General features: G+C 45.2%; 1 protein-coding gene across 1 annotated transcript; it reads left to right on the forward strand.

The window, feature by feature from the left end:
• The first annotated feature begins 1,879 nt into the window (after positions 1–1,879).
• On the forward strand, positions 1,880–19,635 carry LOC139052933 (uncharacterized). The gene is made up of 5 exons (XM_070530079.1): positions 1,880–2,138; positions 6,450–6,586; positions 6,654–6,721; positions 11,456–11,554; positions 19,426–19,635. Exons 1-5 carry the CDS (start codon positions 2,025–2,027, stop codon positions 19,584–19,586), a joined length of 579 nt encoding a protein of 192 aa, XP_070386180.1. The 5' UTR covers positions 1,880–2,024; the 3' UTR covers positions 19,587–19,635.
• Positions 19,636–19,892: the final 257 nt, after the last annotated feature.

Below are 19,892 nucleotides of genomic sequence, written 5' to 3' on the forward strand. Positions count from 1 at the left end.
TAAGATAGGGCCAAGTGTGCCGTATGTTGTGGGTTCCAGGAAAAATGTGCGAGATTGAGCGAAAACAAAGCTGGTTTGGGAAGCGCGTCGACTTCCCGCGTGCCCAATGGTGCCTTAACGAAAAACAGAACCCCAGGGCTACCTGGGGTTCTTTACCAGGCACCTAATTTGAAGTACCACAGGTGTTTTCGCATTTCGCCCCCAACCAAATTCGGCCGCAGTGGATCGGTCAGAATGCTGTCGCGTTCAACTCTGAAAGGCGAAGCTTAAGCGTCCTCGATTTTTTTCTTTACCTCGTGTGCTTTAATTTGTTGCTTTCTTGTTTGTAGCATTATGACGATGCTTTTTAAAAGGGGGCCGTTGACACGTGTAGTTATTTATCTTTTTCTCGAGGACAGCATTTCACCCGCTAACAACTTAAAGTTCTCGTTAAGCGCAAGGCGCCCCTGCATGATTTCGAGCTTACTCAAAGGTTATCGTTGATCCTATCTATTGAGTCTGCTGTCACCGAGGTTTGTGTAATCTGATTAGAATAGATTTTAGAATAGAATGAACTTTTTTTTTCAACAATAAAGTGCACATCATACCGGTTACCAATTGTTGCCGGTTTTATGATACTTCTACAGGGTATACGTGGCGGCTACGGCGATGTTTTCATTGCGACTCTGGAGGTGAAGAGGGTAAAGCACATTCTATAATTTCAATGTAACTCCATTAACAGGAACGCAGAACTATTGAATATGAGCAGTACAAATTATACTCCAAGGCAGCCTTGTCGGTGACACATGGTTAGTATTTTTCAGAATCGGTGTTTCTTAATCATTGAATGCGCGATGAGAATTGTGTAGTATAGTCTGGAAAGCACGGATGCACGAGCAATTACACTGGAACCTTCGAGGAGCCACATACAAAAATTCGAGGCACCTGACCCGCAGATCAGATTTTCGACGACCACCGACTTGGTTCGCTGCTATGGTAGTGCTTGAGTGTCACTTCTTTCGCTGGCGACCCTCGACCAGGCCCGGCGAGCCGCGATTGCCAGTGGAGCCCTGTCAGAAGAAACCACCCAGGAGTAAACCACGCAACGGTTTCTGCAATAAGAAAGTTCCATTCTCCTCCTCCTTCGCTGGGCAGAAGTTTGCGCAGTAAAGAATAAAATTTGTAACTCACGGTTGTGACACTGCGTCGTTCTTCATCGTCACTAGAACGTGACCTCCTTGAGCCCGTCTGTAGCGAGTGCTAAGATTTAGGCCCAATCGAAATGTGTGGTGGCTACTTGCGCTTATTTTTCGTGTGGGCCTAGTGTTGTAGGTCACCCAAGCTTCAGAGACGTGGCGAAGCGCGAGAGAGCACGAAGAGTTCACTCCGTGCTTGCAGCATTCGTCATCCTGTCAGCGTTGTGACAGTGGGTGCTCGCGATGTTATAATAACATCTGTTTGCTTTATCTGTGCGCTTGACACCATGCGCGGTAATTTGTTGCTAGGCAAATGTTTGCTGTAATATAGATGCACAATAGAGCAACCAACCATGCTTCGTGCTGCTGTCTCATAAAATGCAATGGCTATCAATTCCTCGCCTACATTTATTCGAATGTTGTAGCAGTTCAACTTCCACTGCACCTGAGCACCTACGCAGATAAAACGTTTACTGCAGAACTGCGCAAGCCTCAGGTGAATAAGGTATTGTTTAGCGCACATGAAATAGTGGAAGAAAAGGCCCAACGATGACATCACAAGATAGCGTAAACACTCTGCAATAATGGATGACATCGCACCCGTACAGCTTTCTGTTCGTAAACCATATCAGTACGCAGACGCGTCCTAAATCGAAAGACATAACAATGAAGAATGTTAAATATGGAGGGAAACAGTGCGATATTTTTGCGCGAGACACTTGTGAAATGTGGCCACAATGACCACATTGCCACTCGCTTGTAATCTACTTGCAAACTATCGTCTCATAACTGCTGTCTACCGAAGCTTAGTCGAATCCCGCAGTCGCTTAAGCCTCACCTGGCAAAGACATGGCAAAAAAACAGCTTTTTGCAGCCCTTCTTGTTACCAGTATTATGACACTTTTCGAACGTATACATAGCGGCTACGGTGATGTCTTCATTGCGACTCCGGAGATGAGGAAGGTAAGGCACATTCTGTAATTCTAAAGTGACTCTGCCACCTGAAAATACAGAACTATTGAATTTTAGTAGTACAAATTATACTGTATGGCATTATAGTCGGTGACATATGGTTAATATTTTTTCCGGAATCGCCGTTTCTTAACCATAAATGAGTGGTACACATAATAGACTGTGCACGAAAATGAATTATGAGTGGAGCGATGAGCTCATTATAATGAGCACACGAGTCCCGACCTTAGTAATTGGGTGCAGAATTTAATCTATAATTACATACGCAAGTAGAATCTCGAATTTGCCACTAACCGCCAAATTTCCTCAAATTTCATCAAACATTAGAGTAAATTTGGTTGATGGTACTAATTGTTAGTCCTAAAAGCATACTGGTGCCCATTTGCTAAACATTGCAGTTAAATGCAGAAAGTAAAGTAAATAGTTAATTCTTACCAAGATGGCATCAAGTCTGAAACATGTTCACAATAGAGCAGTTGTGTCTTTACCACGAAGTATACATTAAGTAATCGAGTGCCTCCCTATTACTATATATTTCAACATAATCTACAAATTCGCTAGAAAAATAAACAATAAAGTTTCTCACAAATAATGCCAGTTAGTTCAGGCGTGCGTGTGAATTAAACATGGTGTTTCAGCAAGCAAGAATCAATCTGCTTATGTTATTCCGCAGCTACCTGCTAAGTCGAAACGTGTTTTCTTTATAATTCCCTTGCTCAAAAGAACTCATTCCGAAATGCGCAAGTTATACAAAAACTTTGCAACTCCACCAAACAATTATTGCCCTGTTTATTTATTGTTGTGGTGCATTTATAAGGTTTGTTTGCTTTTAGATGCAGGTAATTGAGTGGACAAGTGACCTTTCATTTGATTTCCGCAATCAAGCAGTAGAAACCTTTGCATTTTAGTCGGCAATTGGGTGCCCAATTTCCCATGAAGTAGGTTCTAGTTTACATTATTACCTGACTAAGACACCAAAGCACAAAATAGGATTTATTGAATTAGGATGCATCAGGAAGCACATCACCTTATGGGCAAGTCAATTCACTCCTCTCGTAAACACAGTGATTCAGTGGTGGCTTTTTGTTACTAAAGATTTTGTCGGTTAGGCGAGCTGTAATCTTGTTTTGCTGGTTGTTATGAGCAATTATTTTAAATATGTTGAGTTTATTTCTCTCCAAACTGGCTGCGCGAATTTGCGCTCGTCAGCATTTGCCTTTTCTAGAACATCGCGCACATTTAGGCTAATGCAGCAGTCGATGATGCTGAACATGTAGCATAATATCCATTTGTTATAAATTGGTGATATTGATAAGGTTCGTTTTGCGTATAGCGGTGCGCAGACCCTCTGAATAAGTGTAATATATGACTCATGCAAAAAAGAAAACAATGGGCAGGTACTGGCCACGTGAAGACAGTGTTTGCAGCCTCCACAAGTCCCGCAAGAAAAGCTTTAAGCAAAAACCATTGCAGTTAACTTTTATAACATGGCATCTAACTTTGTTGACGAATTGGGTAGCGAAACAACGCGTTTTTTATTTCATGCTTTTTCTGCCCACAATATTATGTTAGTTGAATGCTTTTCGCATAAATAAATTTACACAGGAGAAAAAATTTATTGGGGACCACGTATAACGCTCACGTTGTAACCAATCTTGTTGTTGAAGATTAAATCTGATCACTGCTCTCAAGTGTTCAACGTACTACATTGTAAATTGTGAGAATATGGAGTTCAGATTTAATTAAATGAGCGAAGCATTTCTTTCCTTAAATGTTGTACACATGTAAGGGAAATGATCTTCTGACGTCTCATTCCCCATAAACGCAGTCGTGAAAGAAGAACGTCATAAATGCCCGTACACATTTCCTGACGGTGCAAAAGGCATTTAGCGTTGGTTGTAGTAGGATCAGTGTACGCCCGGGTCGAGCTTGCATTGTGTGATTGTCGTACCTTGCGCTCGCCACAATCATATCAATTTCATTATTGCTTCGGGTTTTGAGAACATCACATAAAATGTTTATCTTATTTTAAATAAATGAAGTTGTGATATCAAGACGTGAATAGCACGCTAAAAATGTGACTCGTCACGGTATGTTATTCACTCCGAGAACTCTGTGATGCCACGAAACATGAACGAGTTGGTATGATCATAAGCATGCACTTGTATCAGAACCCGTCATACACCTTATATTACGATAGCGTCATTATGATATGAGTATTAGCGATAATCGCATAAATCTTGCTTAGGGGTTACGGGACTAGAGGTGTTTTTTTTAATATCTGGCATTATACGAAGATCATGAGTGACAGGGCATTCTCTAGATCATGAATTTCGTAACATTAAGTTGAAGGGCGGCTATTTTAATTTGCTCGTGTTCTTCATTGTGACGTTGTTAGCTTGACGTAAGACAGTAGCCACTATTAGCTGAGATAAAACTACCTAATGATTTTGGCACCTCAAATAATTAAAACTTTGCCACATCGCTGTCGTGCGCGTAACCACGCAAGGGCGACAAAAATAATCCCGTGTGAAGCAACTTGATGATCTTATACTAACGTACTGTCACAGTAACCTAGCTTGCCTAATTAAACTCATTACCTCTTGGCTAGCACAGCGAATAAAAAAAAAACGCCATGGTTGCTCAGTGGATATGGTGTTGGGCTAATGAGCAGGAGGTAGCGGTGTCGAATCCCGGCCACGACGGCCGCATTTCGATGGGGGCGAAATGCGAAAACACCCGTGTACTTACATTTAGGTGCACGTTAGAGAACCCCATGTGGTCGAAGTTTCCGGAGTCCTCCACTACGGCGTGCCTCATAATCAGAAAGTAGTTTTGGCACGTAAAAACCCCATAGTTTTTTATTTAGCGAATAAGAAAAGGAAAGGAAAAATATCTACAGAGTGCACATTAGTTTGTGGTGGAGACCGCGCAATACCTTTCCACATTACCTTCGGTGTACAGGAACACAGACATTTATGAACCAGTATAAGATTAGCACAGAATGCTGTATAAATAACTGGCTCAGCGATACTAATCGTGCAGGCTCAACGAAAGCGAAACGTGCAAAAAACCCATAGAAAGTACCGAGACTGTGTGGGTGAGTGCCTGACGCCCATCAAATAACAGTTTGCGCTTCTTTCCAGTTTTTGGAACCATTATGCGCATTTCGTACAAAAACGTAGCGTTGGAGGCCAATTTAAGATAAGCTCACTTCAGTGAGCGCGTTCCATTACCAGAAAATTGTGCCAAATTCTTCACAGTGGATCACCGACGCGTACATTTCATGCACGCCATCGACCACACTAACGCGGCGATGGCGCTGCCACCTATAGTTAAATGTTGCGACGAGCGGTCGCACCACTTCTCTGGACTATGCTTTTGATGTCCAATTGCGGGACCCGCCTACGAGGCAATGACCTGGAAATGACGAAGCTATAGGAGACAGGTCCACGATGTTGCCACGGAAGTCGTCGGCATTGGCCGCTTGTATCAAACTTGAGCGCTCTGCTTCACGGTGAGCTTTGAGCGAGTTGAAAAGCCTGGCCTTTGTGGTCGCGCAGCTTCCACAGAATGTCGTGTTTACTGTCGCCTCAAAGGGAGCTTCTTTGTGTAGGCGGGCACTGGATTGTGTAGGCGGGCACTGGTGAAGTGCGCGATCCGTAGAAAGCAATCACTTGACCAGTGCCCAGTGCCATGTTGAAGTGTAACAGCTGCAAGCGACAGGTTGCTATTGAAAACAAAGCAAAGTTCTCAAAAAGACATTTTCATTTTACGGCACAACAAGCATTAGACCGTAATATAAAAAAATATGATCGATTAGGTATTCTTGTTTGAAGTCCCTAGTTATTGGCGGGGCTGAGAGCATCGTGTTCCTCAAGAACTGATAACGTCTGGGCTTCATGGTTTGCAGCCATCGGTTCTGTTTTAAATTGTTTTGTTATGACGCACACCTTCGTGCTTAGGTCTTGGTGGTCAGTTTATTTTTATTTGTTTTGCCGAAAACTTCCCTTCAGTTCACACAAGCTTCACTAACGTCAGCGCCCTAACGTGCCATGGTTTAGCGCCACAATCAAATTGGATATAACGACCCCACATTGTGTTTCAAAGCCAATAAGCAGTATATTGCCTTTTCGTGAGAAATTACAGGTGTCTTCGTGAAAAGGGTTAAGAATTTAGACGGATTTCCAGAGGTCTAAGTTGTCTTGTTAATGTTTTGTGACCGTTATGGGAATGCCTAGGGCCTGTGTTGAATGTTTTTATGCTAAACAAACACTGATTCTCATACCATCGTTCTCTCAGTTTGTAGGCACAAGAGAACCTATATGGACGTACAGTGATACAGGTAAAAGTCTTGTGCGATGCAAGGTGGACATAACAAGCACAATGAATAATAGAGCAGTATTATTCAGAAGAATGTACTCCTATGAGGGACAAAAGTAAGGCATTTCTTCGGTTGAAATCATAACGGCGTCGTGAAACATGTGCAACGTATTCAATTTACAGATATTCTGCCAATCAGTGGGGAGTCTTCGATAAAATTTACAAAGAGAGGATGGTGATACGACCTGCAGGTACGTCAATGAGATCTGGCGTTCTTATTGTCAGGTAACGCCTATATATATGCCTAGCAAGCAGTATTAAAAAAATCACCACCCAAATAATCCGTACAGATGGTTAAACAGTGACCCTGAAGCGTGCGGCCCTGGTGTTTATCACTGGGTTTATCCTGACGGTTCATTGAACGACGGCTTGGTAGGCAGCCGGATACTCGGTACGCACTTACTACTTGCGCTCGGCTGCATGAGCCAGTTCTTGTGACCGCGCTGCAGCATCGGCACGGCGTGGACGTGCTGGTTCCCGGTTCTGCTCGCGGCGTTGCCTACATGTACATATACTGCATACTGCCTGCATATCTACTCATCATAAGGAGTAGGTACGGCACGTGCAATACACATTTTTGGAACTGCAGAGAAACTACTGCATGTGCGCTCGGCTGCGATGGAGAGCAATGACGTCACTACTGGCGCAGCTAATCCATCACCATCTAGATAGCACAAGGCCTTTTCACTCCGATCCATGACGTCACGTTACCTGGCCCGTCTGCTCCGGAATCTAATAGGGATGCTCCGGAGCAGGCAATAGTGATTTTGACGGCGCCGCTCGCATCACGCCAACCTTGTCAATCGAAACTTTAGGTCAGGTAACAGGACGTCATGGATCGGAGTAAACATGCCTTGTGCTATCTAGGTGGTGTTGGCTAATCGCGTGCCGCTTTTTCTGTCTTTATATTTCTTTTTTTCGTGCATGGGCATAGGGGAGTGCCGGATGAGTTTTAGGCGTGCATGCGACCGACAGGCGGACGGACGGACGGTACTTGCTGCATGAAAGACATAGGCATCGCAACGGTTATGGTAGGGGAGAAATCTTGCTTGTAGCTCCAAGGCCCCCTCAACGCAGCTTTATTAAGCAGAGAAGTTTATGGCTTTTTGCGTTTATAACAAGGTTGCTTTATTAAACTTTAGTGTTTAATTTATTTAGGGAACGAAATCTTGCTGAAATTTGCTAGGAATTTCATATCCACTGAAACTACTCAAGTGTATAAAAATATAAACGGTTTGGTCAAGGCAACATAAGAGGCCAACAAACAATGGCACCAAGGAAAAGATAGGGGGAATAACATGTCCTTACTAAGTGAATAAAAGAAATAATAGATTATTAGAAATTAAAGTGGACGAAAGAACAACTTGCCGCAGGTGGGGAACGATCACACGTCTTTCCATTACGCATGCGATGCTGTACCAATAGGGCTACCATTCCCAAACCTTTGCGGCGGATGTGAAACATCCTTTCAGCCGCAGGCGTCACGAGTGCGTGATCTTCTTTTTTAGGTAATTAATGATAATCGGAAGAGCATCGCATGGTAATGCGAAGACGTGAGATGGTACCACAAGTTTCTTTATCCACTTTCACTTTCATTATTTATCATTTCTTTAATTGAGTTAGTAAGTAATTTCCCCTATCTTTTCCATGCTCTCTATGTTTGTTGGCTTTAATTATTATGATTTAGGAAACATTGGGTCGCTCGGTTAACCCCTTTCTTCTTGTTCATTACATAACGAGGGTCTCGAATCCGGCAAGATTGATGCCTTCAGGTAGCATATGTTGGCCTATTGACCACTCACCTTCACCAAATAAAATCACGTACTCGTGATACCTGCGGCATAAAGTATGTTCCACATCCACCGTAAATGTTTGGGATTGGTGGTGCCGGCTAACGTTCCCAGGGTTCTAGTAGTAGAACATAAATACCCAAGAAAGTGGATGGGGAAATGGCGCCGGGGTAGCTCAATTGGAAAAGCGAAACTGCGAACTGCGAAAGCGTGAACTGCGAAAGCGAACTGCGAAAGCGTGAGATAGTTTCCCACCTGCACGAAGTTGTCTTTTCAACTACTCTCATTTCTGTTAATTTGTCCTTTTTTATTAAGTTACTAAGTACGATTTCCCCAATGTTTTCTATGATGTCACTGTTTGTTGGCTTCCTATGATATGACTAATAAACAATCGGACGCTTCGGTCAACCCTCTTCTTTCACATTTGTGAAGACAAGGCATTATTAGCCAACTTCAGGCAGATTTAGTGTATCTGGACTTAGGCTATCTTGTAACCAGTTCTAGAACGAAGAGGTCAATCAGGCGTCTTGTAGATGTCGTATGACGATGACACGATGTGGAATCACACGATGTGGAATCATACCGCGTCATGCCGAAATACCTGATACATCAAAAAGAGACAGACTAGAGGCAAATAATCACTCGGCAATTTAATCATCTGAAGGACCATATACTATCACGCTCAGTATCCAATGGTTTCGCCGAAGTCGGTAGGTCGATCGATCGCTGGTCGGGTTCTCACGGAGAAATTTGAAATATCTGGCCCCTAAAGGAAAAAGAAGACCCCCGTCTGGCGATTTGATATGAGCCCCGGCCCACCACTGCAGCAACCGGATGGTCTGATCATTAGGCAAGAGACACATTGTTTTTTCTTCGTTGCCTGTGCAACGTCTGTGCTATAGATTTTCGATGACAGCGACATGTCCGTTCCAGTGAAAAGGTCATAAGCACACGCATACTTCTTTCGTGCCCGCACTAACTAGCTCCTTGAGATGGTCACCAGTGTTGATCAAGAAGATTTCCCCACTACGCTACATATCCAAAAGGCGATAGGGCAGGAAGCAGGCGCTACATATTGTAACAATGCTAACTAGTTCTTAGTGATTTTTGTCATGTGTTCATGAATATAATCGCCATAATATGAATCTTACCCCCAAAAGGAGATTGACCAAGAAGTGCGTCCATGCGTTGATAGTAGGGGTGATGATTTGTGTACAATGGCACATATCCAAGGAGCAGGCAGTTATATCGTGCCATCGCCAACAAGCGCATTCAGAAGATCAACGTGTGTTGGTCATGATAACGACTCCCGCCCCATCACACACCCTCAGGAGGCAAACACTCAGGATATGGCAGCTGTATTTAAAGATTAGTAAGACAACATTAAGAAATACACGCCGATATAACATTCGTCACTTTGCGGAGCAGGGATGCGTGAGAGCACATGCGCGCGCATGAGTGATAACATGATTGCGTTCACGGTGTTCCGAGCTCTACAAACTCTATAATGATTTCGCGTTCCCATGGGTAGGCAGGCTTAAGTTTCTGTTTTTTCTTTCCCCTGAAAGTAGCGAGAACTCGGTGTCAGCTTACAAACCGCGGGCTTTTTCAGGCTTTCGCTATCTAAAGATCGGTATAGTGAGAGCGTCATTGTGCGCTGGTGTGCAAACGGACCGGCTCGGCCAGACCACGGGCGCTGAATACTGAATGAACCAAACAAATTTGGTACGGAAACTATCTAACCCGCCATGGTTGCTTAGCGTCTGAGAATTTGCCCTGCTAAGTACTAGGTCGCGGGATCGAATCCCGGCCACAGCGGTAGCATTTCAGCGGGGACGAAATGCTACAAAACCACGTACCGTGCATGAGGGCACGTTAAAGAATCCCAGGTGGTAATAATTTTTCCGGAGCCCCGCGCTAAGGCGTGCTTTGTAATCGGATCGTTGTTTCGACACGCAATACCCAAGAATGTCATTTTAAGATATTACCGAACTTTGGACAGCGTGAAATTTTGTTATATCTAATTACGCGGAGTAATATCAGCAATGTTAGCGTTGCAGATGATTTGCTGGCCTTTGATCAAGCAGTATTGATGGAGTGGGTATTTCTAACCCGCAAAATAGTGGTATGAAGCGGCAATTGCATGAACGTACGCCGTTTAGATGGCGGGGTTTCACCAATGTCGCAGGGAATTATCATTTGTACTTGCTGCAAAATACTGCGTGGCCAGCTCCATGGAATTTTGGCATGAGAAGCATTGTCCTGCGTTCAGTATGACCTATCTGCCAAGATTGGAAATCACTGCAGCTGTCTCAAAAATTCAGACAATCGAACGACTCTTAGAATTTCGTGCATGCGAAACATTTTGTTGTTGGTCATTATTCCCCCATTACTTTAGACCGCACAAGATGTTAGTATACGTCAGGATGTGTATCACGTGATCGATTGTGCGGTGACAACAGAAAGATGACGGCGTTACGCTGTTCTTGTCACGTGGACGCCAGTAGGAACAGTGCCATGATGATGATGGCATGCCATATGATTTACTACACCACGTTTAAGAAACATGACGATGCTTCTCGTTGCAACGCGGAGTGATCGCTAATCAGTGAAGTGCCAAAACCGGGCTGACGCTGGAGGTAGTATATTCAAGCAACATTGAAATTTTTTTTTTAAATATGTGGCTTTATGGGCTAAAACTACGATCTGATGATGACACACGCCGTAGTGGGGGACTCCGGAAATTTGGACCACTTGGGATTCTTGAACGTGCACCTAAATGCAAGTACACGTGTGTTTACGCATTTCGCCCCCATAAAAATGCGGCTGCCGTGGCCTGGATTCAATCCTGCGACCTCGTGCTTAGCTAGCCAACACCATTGCCACTAAGCAACCATGGCGGGTTTAAGCAATATTGCAAGAAGCCTCCGCGCATACTTGTTAAAGTAGCAAACGAATACTAGATCACAAAGCCATCTCTCAAGGATTAAAAAAGAAATGAAGCTAGAATCTTATGAGGAAGCGAGCACAATAAACTGAAACATCGGTCAGTGATATGCAAACTCCACCGAAGAGCGGTAAATATGAATCATCTTTAGTTAGTAAACGAATGGTATATTTTTTGTTTCTTTTCAGGTCCTATATTTTACCAAATGGAGCAGCTAATATTCCTGTCTAAGGACTACAGTTGTGCGGTGGTTATGACAACGTTGATCGGTACACATGTCTTCATAGGTACGTTCTTTTTTCTAAATGTTAATAAACTAGTACACTTTGGGAGAAAATCGAGCAGATAAAAAAATGAAATTGTAAACAAACGATGTTGCACATTGCTTCTTCAGAAACATAGCAAGACATTGCTGGGGGATCGGACGGGATAAAAGTTCCATATCACAGGGGTCACTGCTCATTACGGGTTACGAGCATCCACATATTCCAAATATTTCTTAAAAATTTGACAGCCGCAGTGAAGTGGTGCGCTACTGTGTTCTTTTTTTCGGAGGGAGCAAATAATTAAGTTTTGTCACGTTTGTGAAGCAACACATATTGCTCCAGGCCTCCAGAATTTACAGTTAAAAATGTTTAAATTGACAGAATGAAGAGTAAGAGAAGCGTAGTCGGAAATGGCAGATATAAAAGGTATTATCGAATAAAAAGCACGCCCACCATAGAAACTCGGTAGTTATTGCATTGCTCGGGTTAAGATAAGTTCGTGGGCTAGATTGTTGCCGTGGCGGTTGTAGGCAGGCCATAGATCCCGTAAAGAAAGCGCTTTATTCATAGGAGGGAGCGATAAAAGTACACTTGGAAATGGGTGTCGTAGACGTCGCGTGTTAGCAGTCGGGGCGCTATAAGGATGACAGCGTGACATGGCCACATCTTCCCTTTAATGATGAGAAGTTGTGGAAGTTTCATCTCGCAACGGGTATCGACAGGGTTCCCGACGCAATCTTGTGCTTCTGCGTAACTGCTGTTGTCCAGGCTGGAGGTCGGCTTCTGGAGTACCCTGCGAGGTTGATTCTGGCTCCGGTTGAGGTGCTGCCTCCTGCAGGTGCTCTCTTGTGCGATGGATTTCACGACCGTTTCAGTCTTCACAATCGTAGATCTTGGCGTTGCGACTGGCCTTAGAACAATAACTGGAAACAAGGTTCTCTGGAGAGTGTCGTACGTCGTTACGCGTTGTCCCGGCGACAGGGGGGAAAGGTTATTGGCGCTGCGGTCGTAGTGAATCTTTTGCCGACGCCGGATCGCCTGGAGACGGTCGTAGAAATCCTTGCTGGGTATGGCCTCGGACTCCAGGTGAGTTATTGGTACCGGCAGGAGGTTCCGGGTGTGGCGCCCCATGAGCATCTGCACAGGAGACATGAGAACCAGGTTCCTGGGTGCATTACGCCACTCAAGCAGGGCAATTTCGAAATCTGGTGTGCGAAAGTGCACCATTTGAGCAGCTTCTTGGCCTGCTGAACAGCTCTTTCTGGCATGCCATTAGAACGCGGGTGATATGGACTTGACGTGACATGCATAATGTTTAGTTTTCTTAAAAAACTTTGAAATCTGAGCTTCTGAAGGGGGGCCCATTGTCACTATACAGCTTACGTGGCAGCCCATGCACTGAAAATACTTGTGCACACCAAGTCTTGAGCGCATTAGACGTGGTGTGGCGAAGCTCTCGGACTTCGAAGAAAAAGGAATAGAAGTCAACCATGACGGCGAACTCCCTACCGCCATAGTGAAACAGATCCACGCCCATGGACTCCCATGGCAGGGTAGGAAGATCATGGCCCAAAGGGGCATTTTCTGGTTTCGTGGCTGGTGCATTTGGCAGGCCTTGCAGGTTTTGCTAAACTGTTTGATATCTGCAGAAATATTTGGCCAAAACATTATACTGCTGGTCCTCGCTTTTGTCTTATCTGCTCCAGCGTGCGCTGTGTCAAGGAGCTGCATGATCTCTGCCCGTTTCGATTTCGGTATAATTATCATGTTGCTTCCGAAGACTAGCCCATCTTGTGCGTGAACTTCTTCCCTGTAAGTCCAGTATGGCCTTCCCGGCTCTGGGACTCCATACGTGTGGTTCGGCCACGGTGTCTCTGCGTATTCACGAATGATGATAAGTGCCGGATCCTCGTTTGTAGCATCCCGCAAAGTTTTCAAGAGGTGTTCCTAGGCTGAAACATAGAAAAGCACATTCACTTGAAACTGCTCAGTTTCTTCTTGCAGTGCCATCTTACTAGGAAACCGCGATAACGGGTCCGCTAGGAATAGCTTTTTACTCTGTTTTCATTGCAAAGTTATTGCGTAACGCTGCAAGTTGAGGCGCATTCGCTGCAAGCGAAGCGGGCACTGATGCAGGGGCTTGGGGAAGATCGGTATCAAAGGCCAGTGATCCGTTTCGACGATCACGTCGGCTTGGCCGAGAATGTAATCATGAAACTTCGTGCACGCATGTATGTAATATCGCAAGCGTTTCTTTTTCAATCTGCGCATAACGCTGTGGTGCTTCTGTTGGAGATCTGAACGAGAAGGTTACGGGATGGTCGTCTCGCATCAAAACAGCCCCTACGCCCGACTTGCTAGCATCGACAGAAAGCGTGACTGCCTTCTTCGGGTCGAAGTAGGAAAGAACCGGCGCTTTTATGAGTGCCTGGTGCAGTGCTTCAAAACTGGCCTCTTGTGTTTCTGTCCAGACCATGCGTTATCTTTTCGCAGTGGTTCTGTTAGCGGTTCCGTCAAGACAGACATGTTGGGAATGAAATGCGGTACACAGTTCATTGTGCCGAGAAAAATGTGCAGTTGCTTACTGGTCTTAGGCTCGGGTATTTCCAGGATGTCCTGAACACGCTCCGGGTCAATGCTCAGGCCTTGCGTAGTGAGGATGTGTCCCAAGTAGCGGACCTCCGCCTGCAGGAAGGTGCATTTTTTCAGGATAAGTCGCAGATTGTATTCATGGCAGCGCGTCAGTAAGAGTGTCAAGTTGCAGTCATGCTCATCTTTTGTCTTGCGCCAGACTAGTATATCATCCAGTACAACTGCGACACCGGGTAGACCATCTAAGAAGCTATACATTGCAGCTTGAAACATTTCTGGGCCTGACGATATTCCAAAGGGCATACGGAGGAAGCGATAGCGCGCTCATGGCGTACTCATAGTGCAGATATTTAAACGTTCTTCCGTTAGCTTAACCTGCCATAATCCCGATGCTGCATCAAGCGTAGAAAAAAATCTTGCTCCGGACAACGGCGGAACTACGTCTTCTAAAGTTGGCATGGGGTAATTTTCTCGAGGCAATTGTTTGTTCAGGGTGGCTGTATCAAGCCAAATGCGCACTTTTTCTTTTTCACCACAGTCATCATGTGGCTAGACCATTCGGTTGGTTCATTTACTTTGTAATGACGCCCTGCTGCTCCATGCGCAGCAGTTCTGCCAGAACTTTGTGTTGCAGTGCCACGGGGACCCTCCTAGCAGGCACGACGGCTCCCGCACTGCTGAGTTTCAGCTTCATCGAGTACTCTGCGCCTTTCAGTTGTCCTAGTCCACTGAAAACATCTGCGAAAGGTTGGGCTGGGGGATATAGTTCTTGACTGGCGACTTTCGGTATGTGGTATATAAACCCCAGGCGTTCTGTGACTGCCCCGCTGAGCGTAACTGGAACATCGTGCTCGACGACGAAAAATTGTTCTTCGCATTTTTTGTTGTTAGCGTAAAGCAGAAGCTTGGGGGCAGTGTCGTCGACATCTCAACTGGGCACCGCTGCAACCATGTTGGCAGGCCGTCGATCCGGTAACAAAAGCGCTTTTGGTCATAGGAGGGAGCGATATAAGTACACTTGGAAATGGGTTACCTAGACGTCACGTGTTAGCAGTCGGGGCGCTATCAGGATGACAGCTTGATATGGCCACTGCGGTCTTTCACGGCTCGTCACCCTTCCGCCATCGGCGCGAAGTCGTCGTCGTGAAATCGTCGACGGGGTATAAAAGCCTGTTGGTCATTATGCACTGAAGTGAACACAGCGAAGGAGTCAGAGGAGGGAGAAAGATAGGACAAAAATATTTATAGATGGGCACCTACTAACAATTAAAATGAAACACAAAAAACACAAGCACACTAACACGCATGCACTAAATCTAGATCAATGACGAAAACGAAAGAAATACAACGAACAGTTAACAGTGGATATAGAAATTAACACTACACAAAACACGCCTAACGGTGGTCAACTAAACAAAGTTCGAAACAAAACACATGATGGCATACGCATGGCCGGGCAGCATCAGCAAGTCCGTAAAGCGTGCAGCCGATGGCAGAGCTTTCCCGAAGAACGATGGCAAAGCCGATCTCGCTGCGGTGGATACAATTACTGGACTGGGTTTCCCGGGAGTCTAGGTATGACGTCTTCCCTCGACCGGGTTGAGTTCACTTGAGGGGAACTACCGTGAGCATCGTTGCAGACGTTAGGATAGTGATCTCTTATGTCAACCAGGAACTCGCAGTTAAGACGCGACTAGGCGGCCCAGGCGTTACTGAATGGCACTAGCTACTTGAGGCTTCTCAGTAGATTGTAGGATCAGCTTCTAGACTGCCTAGCTCTCTCTAAAATCTGCGTTTAAATAACTTATCCTTTCCCTGCTTCCCTGGGTCGAGGAATGGCAGATATTGATGACGATCCAATCAAGTTCATGCAATTGTATTCCGGCTCCTGCCAAGGTTTTGGCCGTGCCCCTTTTAATCAGCGCCGAGGGAACGGGTGATTCCTGCCTGCTGTTAGAGGTCCCGCATTTGTATTGCACCACACATGCGCACCCTTGAGTCAGTGGTGGGCCTCTATTGTCTGCGCACAAACACAGGATAAACGACGGCAGCCGGCCATACGGCGCCTTCGGCGCACATACATGGTCAGCAATTCGTGGACGCAGGATTGCACACAGAGACCACATATTTCGGAGCATTCGCCCCCTTGCTTTCTTAGCAAGCTTCTCAATGCACGTGCGGGACAGAGAATACGCAGGGGTTTCTACAATAGGGCGTCTACAAGAGGCCGTCGGGGCGTCATGATCGCGCCGACGACAAAAAGACAATAATCTCTAAACCTGCCTTCGACTTATTTCGGCCGCTTGCCCGAGTGGCCGGCAATAACCGTCTTGCTCACCGGACCATCTTCCTATGACCCTTTGGCGCCCGTTGATCGGTGCATCGCCGAATGAAAAATACTGCACCGTGACACGGTCACAGTATCGTGGCTATGGAATGCGAAAACTACCATGTACTGTTCATTGGATGCACGTTGGAAGCTCTAGGCGGCCAAAAATATTCTGGAAACACCCCCTAGGGCATGCCTGATGATCCGATTGGGATATGGGTATGCAAGATACCAGAATTTACTAACAAAAAGTTGCAGGTATGAGTTTACGTTAACTGCCATAAGGCAGGTGTAATGGCGAGCAACTTGCGCTGGAGTGGACTTACAGGCTGGTGATGATTTCTTGCGCGTATGGACACGTGTAGTTGTTCATCGTGTGAACGCGTTTCACCATCTAAATGTTATCTCCTGAAAAGCAAGTATACATCTCAATATAATACATGCGAGCCCATGCAGCTGTTATTAGCATTATAAAAAGCCGGATAAAGGCTAGAGTTCTAGACATTGCCCAATGAACTTCGCTGACTGGTCTGATACTTATCTGGAAACAATGTCAGCTTTTCTGTGGCAAGAAGTTCTCAAACGTGTTCAGGTACTCTCCGTTCTTTGACCATGCACGTATGTGTGATACATTGCAAAGCAAGAAGGTAGGCTGTTTCGCAGTTTTCTATCATTTATAAAGGAGGTGAACCATCGCAACATGTCAGAAAGCCAGAACCGCGTTACATTACCTTCAACGTCGACTGCGAAGTTTCCGCTTAGTGTGTGTTCATTTTCAACTTAGTGGATGCCGTTAAATCTCGAAGTTAGGGCACCAGTCATTAGGTTCAGGGCTTTCAGCTTGAATTCTCCAACTACACGGGTCGCATTATGGTCGGTGCGAGAAAGGCGTTATTGGCACTAAACATTCATAAAATTCGCTTTTCAGTATACTGAATACGTTCATTCAAAGGCATGTTTACTTAGTGCTCTGCATTGATCACCTTTATTCACTCTGCCTCGTCCACTGTTCATACAATGTTACGTATCTCGTGGATATCACGACAACAAACTTTCCTATAACAAACACAACTACACATTTTTGAGGTTTGCGTCAAGAATTAAATTCATATTCCAAAACTGGGTCCGTAAGTCTTGCAGCTAGTCATTTCCCAGATAATCAACGACGAGGACCTTGATTTTCAGGCCGTGGCAGTAATTCACTGTAACACTTCCACAGTAATGTTTCCTGTGGACAGGGCAATGCACATCGTATGCCTCTGACGACAAGAGGCTACGCCACTGATTGTCATTGAGATCATCGATGGAGCTTGTACTTGGATAGAAAGCATAATTCGAATGAAAAAATAAAACATCTGTGAATTGAAAGGTTCCCTACAGCAAATGTTGGAGGCTGCCATTCAGCGTGTAGCTGGCATCGAGGCGCTCGGTACTTTCTTAATTGTACAAGGTGCATTTTATTTGTCCAAGTGTGTAAATTCCGTTTGGTAGTCCCTCTTTGGAAATGTATTAAAACAAGAGGACACACCGTAACGGTGAGAATCACCGTGCCATGAATTTGGTAATGCTATAAAGTCCCGAATTGTGATCGCTGATCAAAAAGACAACGTATTTAGTAAAGCCATAGCTAAACTCTCTACGAGATAAAGTGAAACACTTTACAATAACTTGGTCTCCTTACAATAATAAAGTCTTTATTGAACAGCACAAATGCGCTGAACACCACATTCCTTTAAAGCTCCCGTAAAACCTTAAAGAGTAGCTCAGAAAAATCAGACCTCATTTTCAGTACTTCCACGGGAACGTTTATTTCCGTGATAACCATAGTCTTGCAACTTTTAAATTGGCACCATTACGCCTATATAGCATGTGACATAAAACATGAGCGCAACCATACCACACATGTGGTATGCTTCTGTGGCTGACTACTTATAGTACCGAAGGCCTGTAATCTCACTTCAAATAGAAGAGAATGCTTAATACGGCATTCTATAAAGAATGTATACCCTTTAGATGTGTATTGCCTACCACGATTAATGCTTTCATCGGTGCACTTGTAATGTGTATGCAGTTAGAAAACAGGTTAATTATATTATGCGAAGCATATTACGAGAGCTCTACCCAGCTCCTCAGGCGCGGCGGTGTCGCCTTCAATACCACGTGACACCGTGACGTCAGGACAGAGGAGAAACGGGGCTCCAACTCGCGCCGTCGCTCGCGGCGTCGCGGCGGTATATAAGCAGCTACGCTTGCCTCTGCTAGACACTCACGAGGTGAGATGCCTCCTGGAGGCAGAGCTGCTCGTTGGAATGAGAAGCGAAGGTTGCGGCGGTGTACAGAGACTGGTTTTCTAGGTGGCTTTGGCTCAACTCTTGCAAGATGGGCTGGGTGGGAATCGAACCAGGGTCTCCGGACTGTGAGACGGAGACGCTACCACTGAGCCACGAGTACGATGCTTCAAAGCGGTACAAAAGCGCCTCTAGTGAATGCGGTGTTGCCTTAGAAACGAGCTGTTTCTAAGGCTCAGGCGTGCGTCGCTTGCTCAGGCGCACATTTCGTTGCCGCGCCGAACGCTGCGTTGCTCAACGCTCACCGCGTCCAATGCGGGGCGCGTAGTCGCTGCGCCGTAGCCCATTGTCTTACAACCCTTGGCGGGTCGACGGGAACGCTGTCGCGTTCCACTCTTGAAGGCGAAGCAGAGTAACGCATGAGTTGTTTCTTCGTCTAGCCGAACCAAATATAGCCAAGCAACAGCAGTTCACCAGGCTAAACAGTGGTTCAACAACTGAAATAAAGGCTAGTATGCTTCGCATCCTGGGCTTAACCTTAGCTGAGCCACAGCCATTTTTTTTATGTATCTTGTTTCGTTCATTGGAAAGTGTTTCCTGTTTAGTTAATCTATGTACCCAATAAATAAGAATATTTTGTTCACACGAAGGAAGTTGTTTAACACTGTCTTTTGCTTCACTAGCTCCCACCCGCTGGTACGAGCTTCGAGTGCGTAACTCTTCCATTGCGACGGGACCCCACGAGGAGTGTTTGCAAGAATTCAAGGATGTGGCGTACCCAAGGCGCATTGTCTATACACCAGATTGCCAGAGAATTGCTCTGTTGGACAATGTAAAATGGTAATAAAAATCGTACGGCGTACGGCGGAGGCCAAATGGCAGCCCATGGGTGGTGCTCCATTATTTACACATGTGAATCAGAATATTCAGAACACTAACTACCTAAATGTGTAATATTGGGAGAATTCTAAGAAAAAAATAGTGATTATTATTGCATTATACCTATAAAAAAGCCTACGGCAATACGTATAGGAGTGGTAAGAAGCTTGCAGGCCACAGATTCCGCGAACATGTTCATTTCGTACCCATATAGGATGTCATGCATTGGATTATAAGAGCCGCAAGGTTTTTTGTGACGATGGCAAAGGCA

The sequence above is a fragment of the Dermacentor albipictus genome, unplaced genomic scaffold, assembly GCF_038994185.2.
Source record: "Dermacentor albipictus isolate Rhodes 1998 colony unplaced genomic scaffold, USDA_Dalb.pri_finalv2 scaffold_44, whole genome shotgun sequence".
Classification (NCBI taxonomy): Eukaryota; Metazoa; Arthropoda; class Arachnida; order Ixodida; family Ixodidae; genus Dermacentor; species Dermacentor albipictus.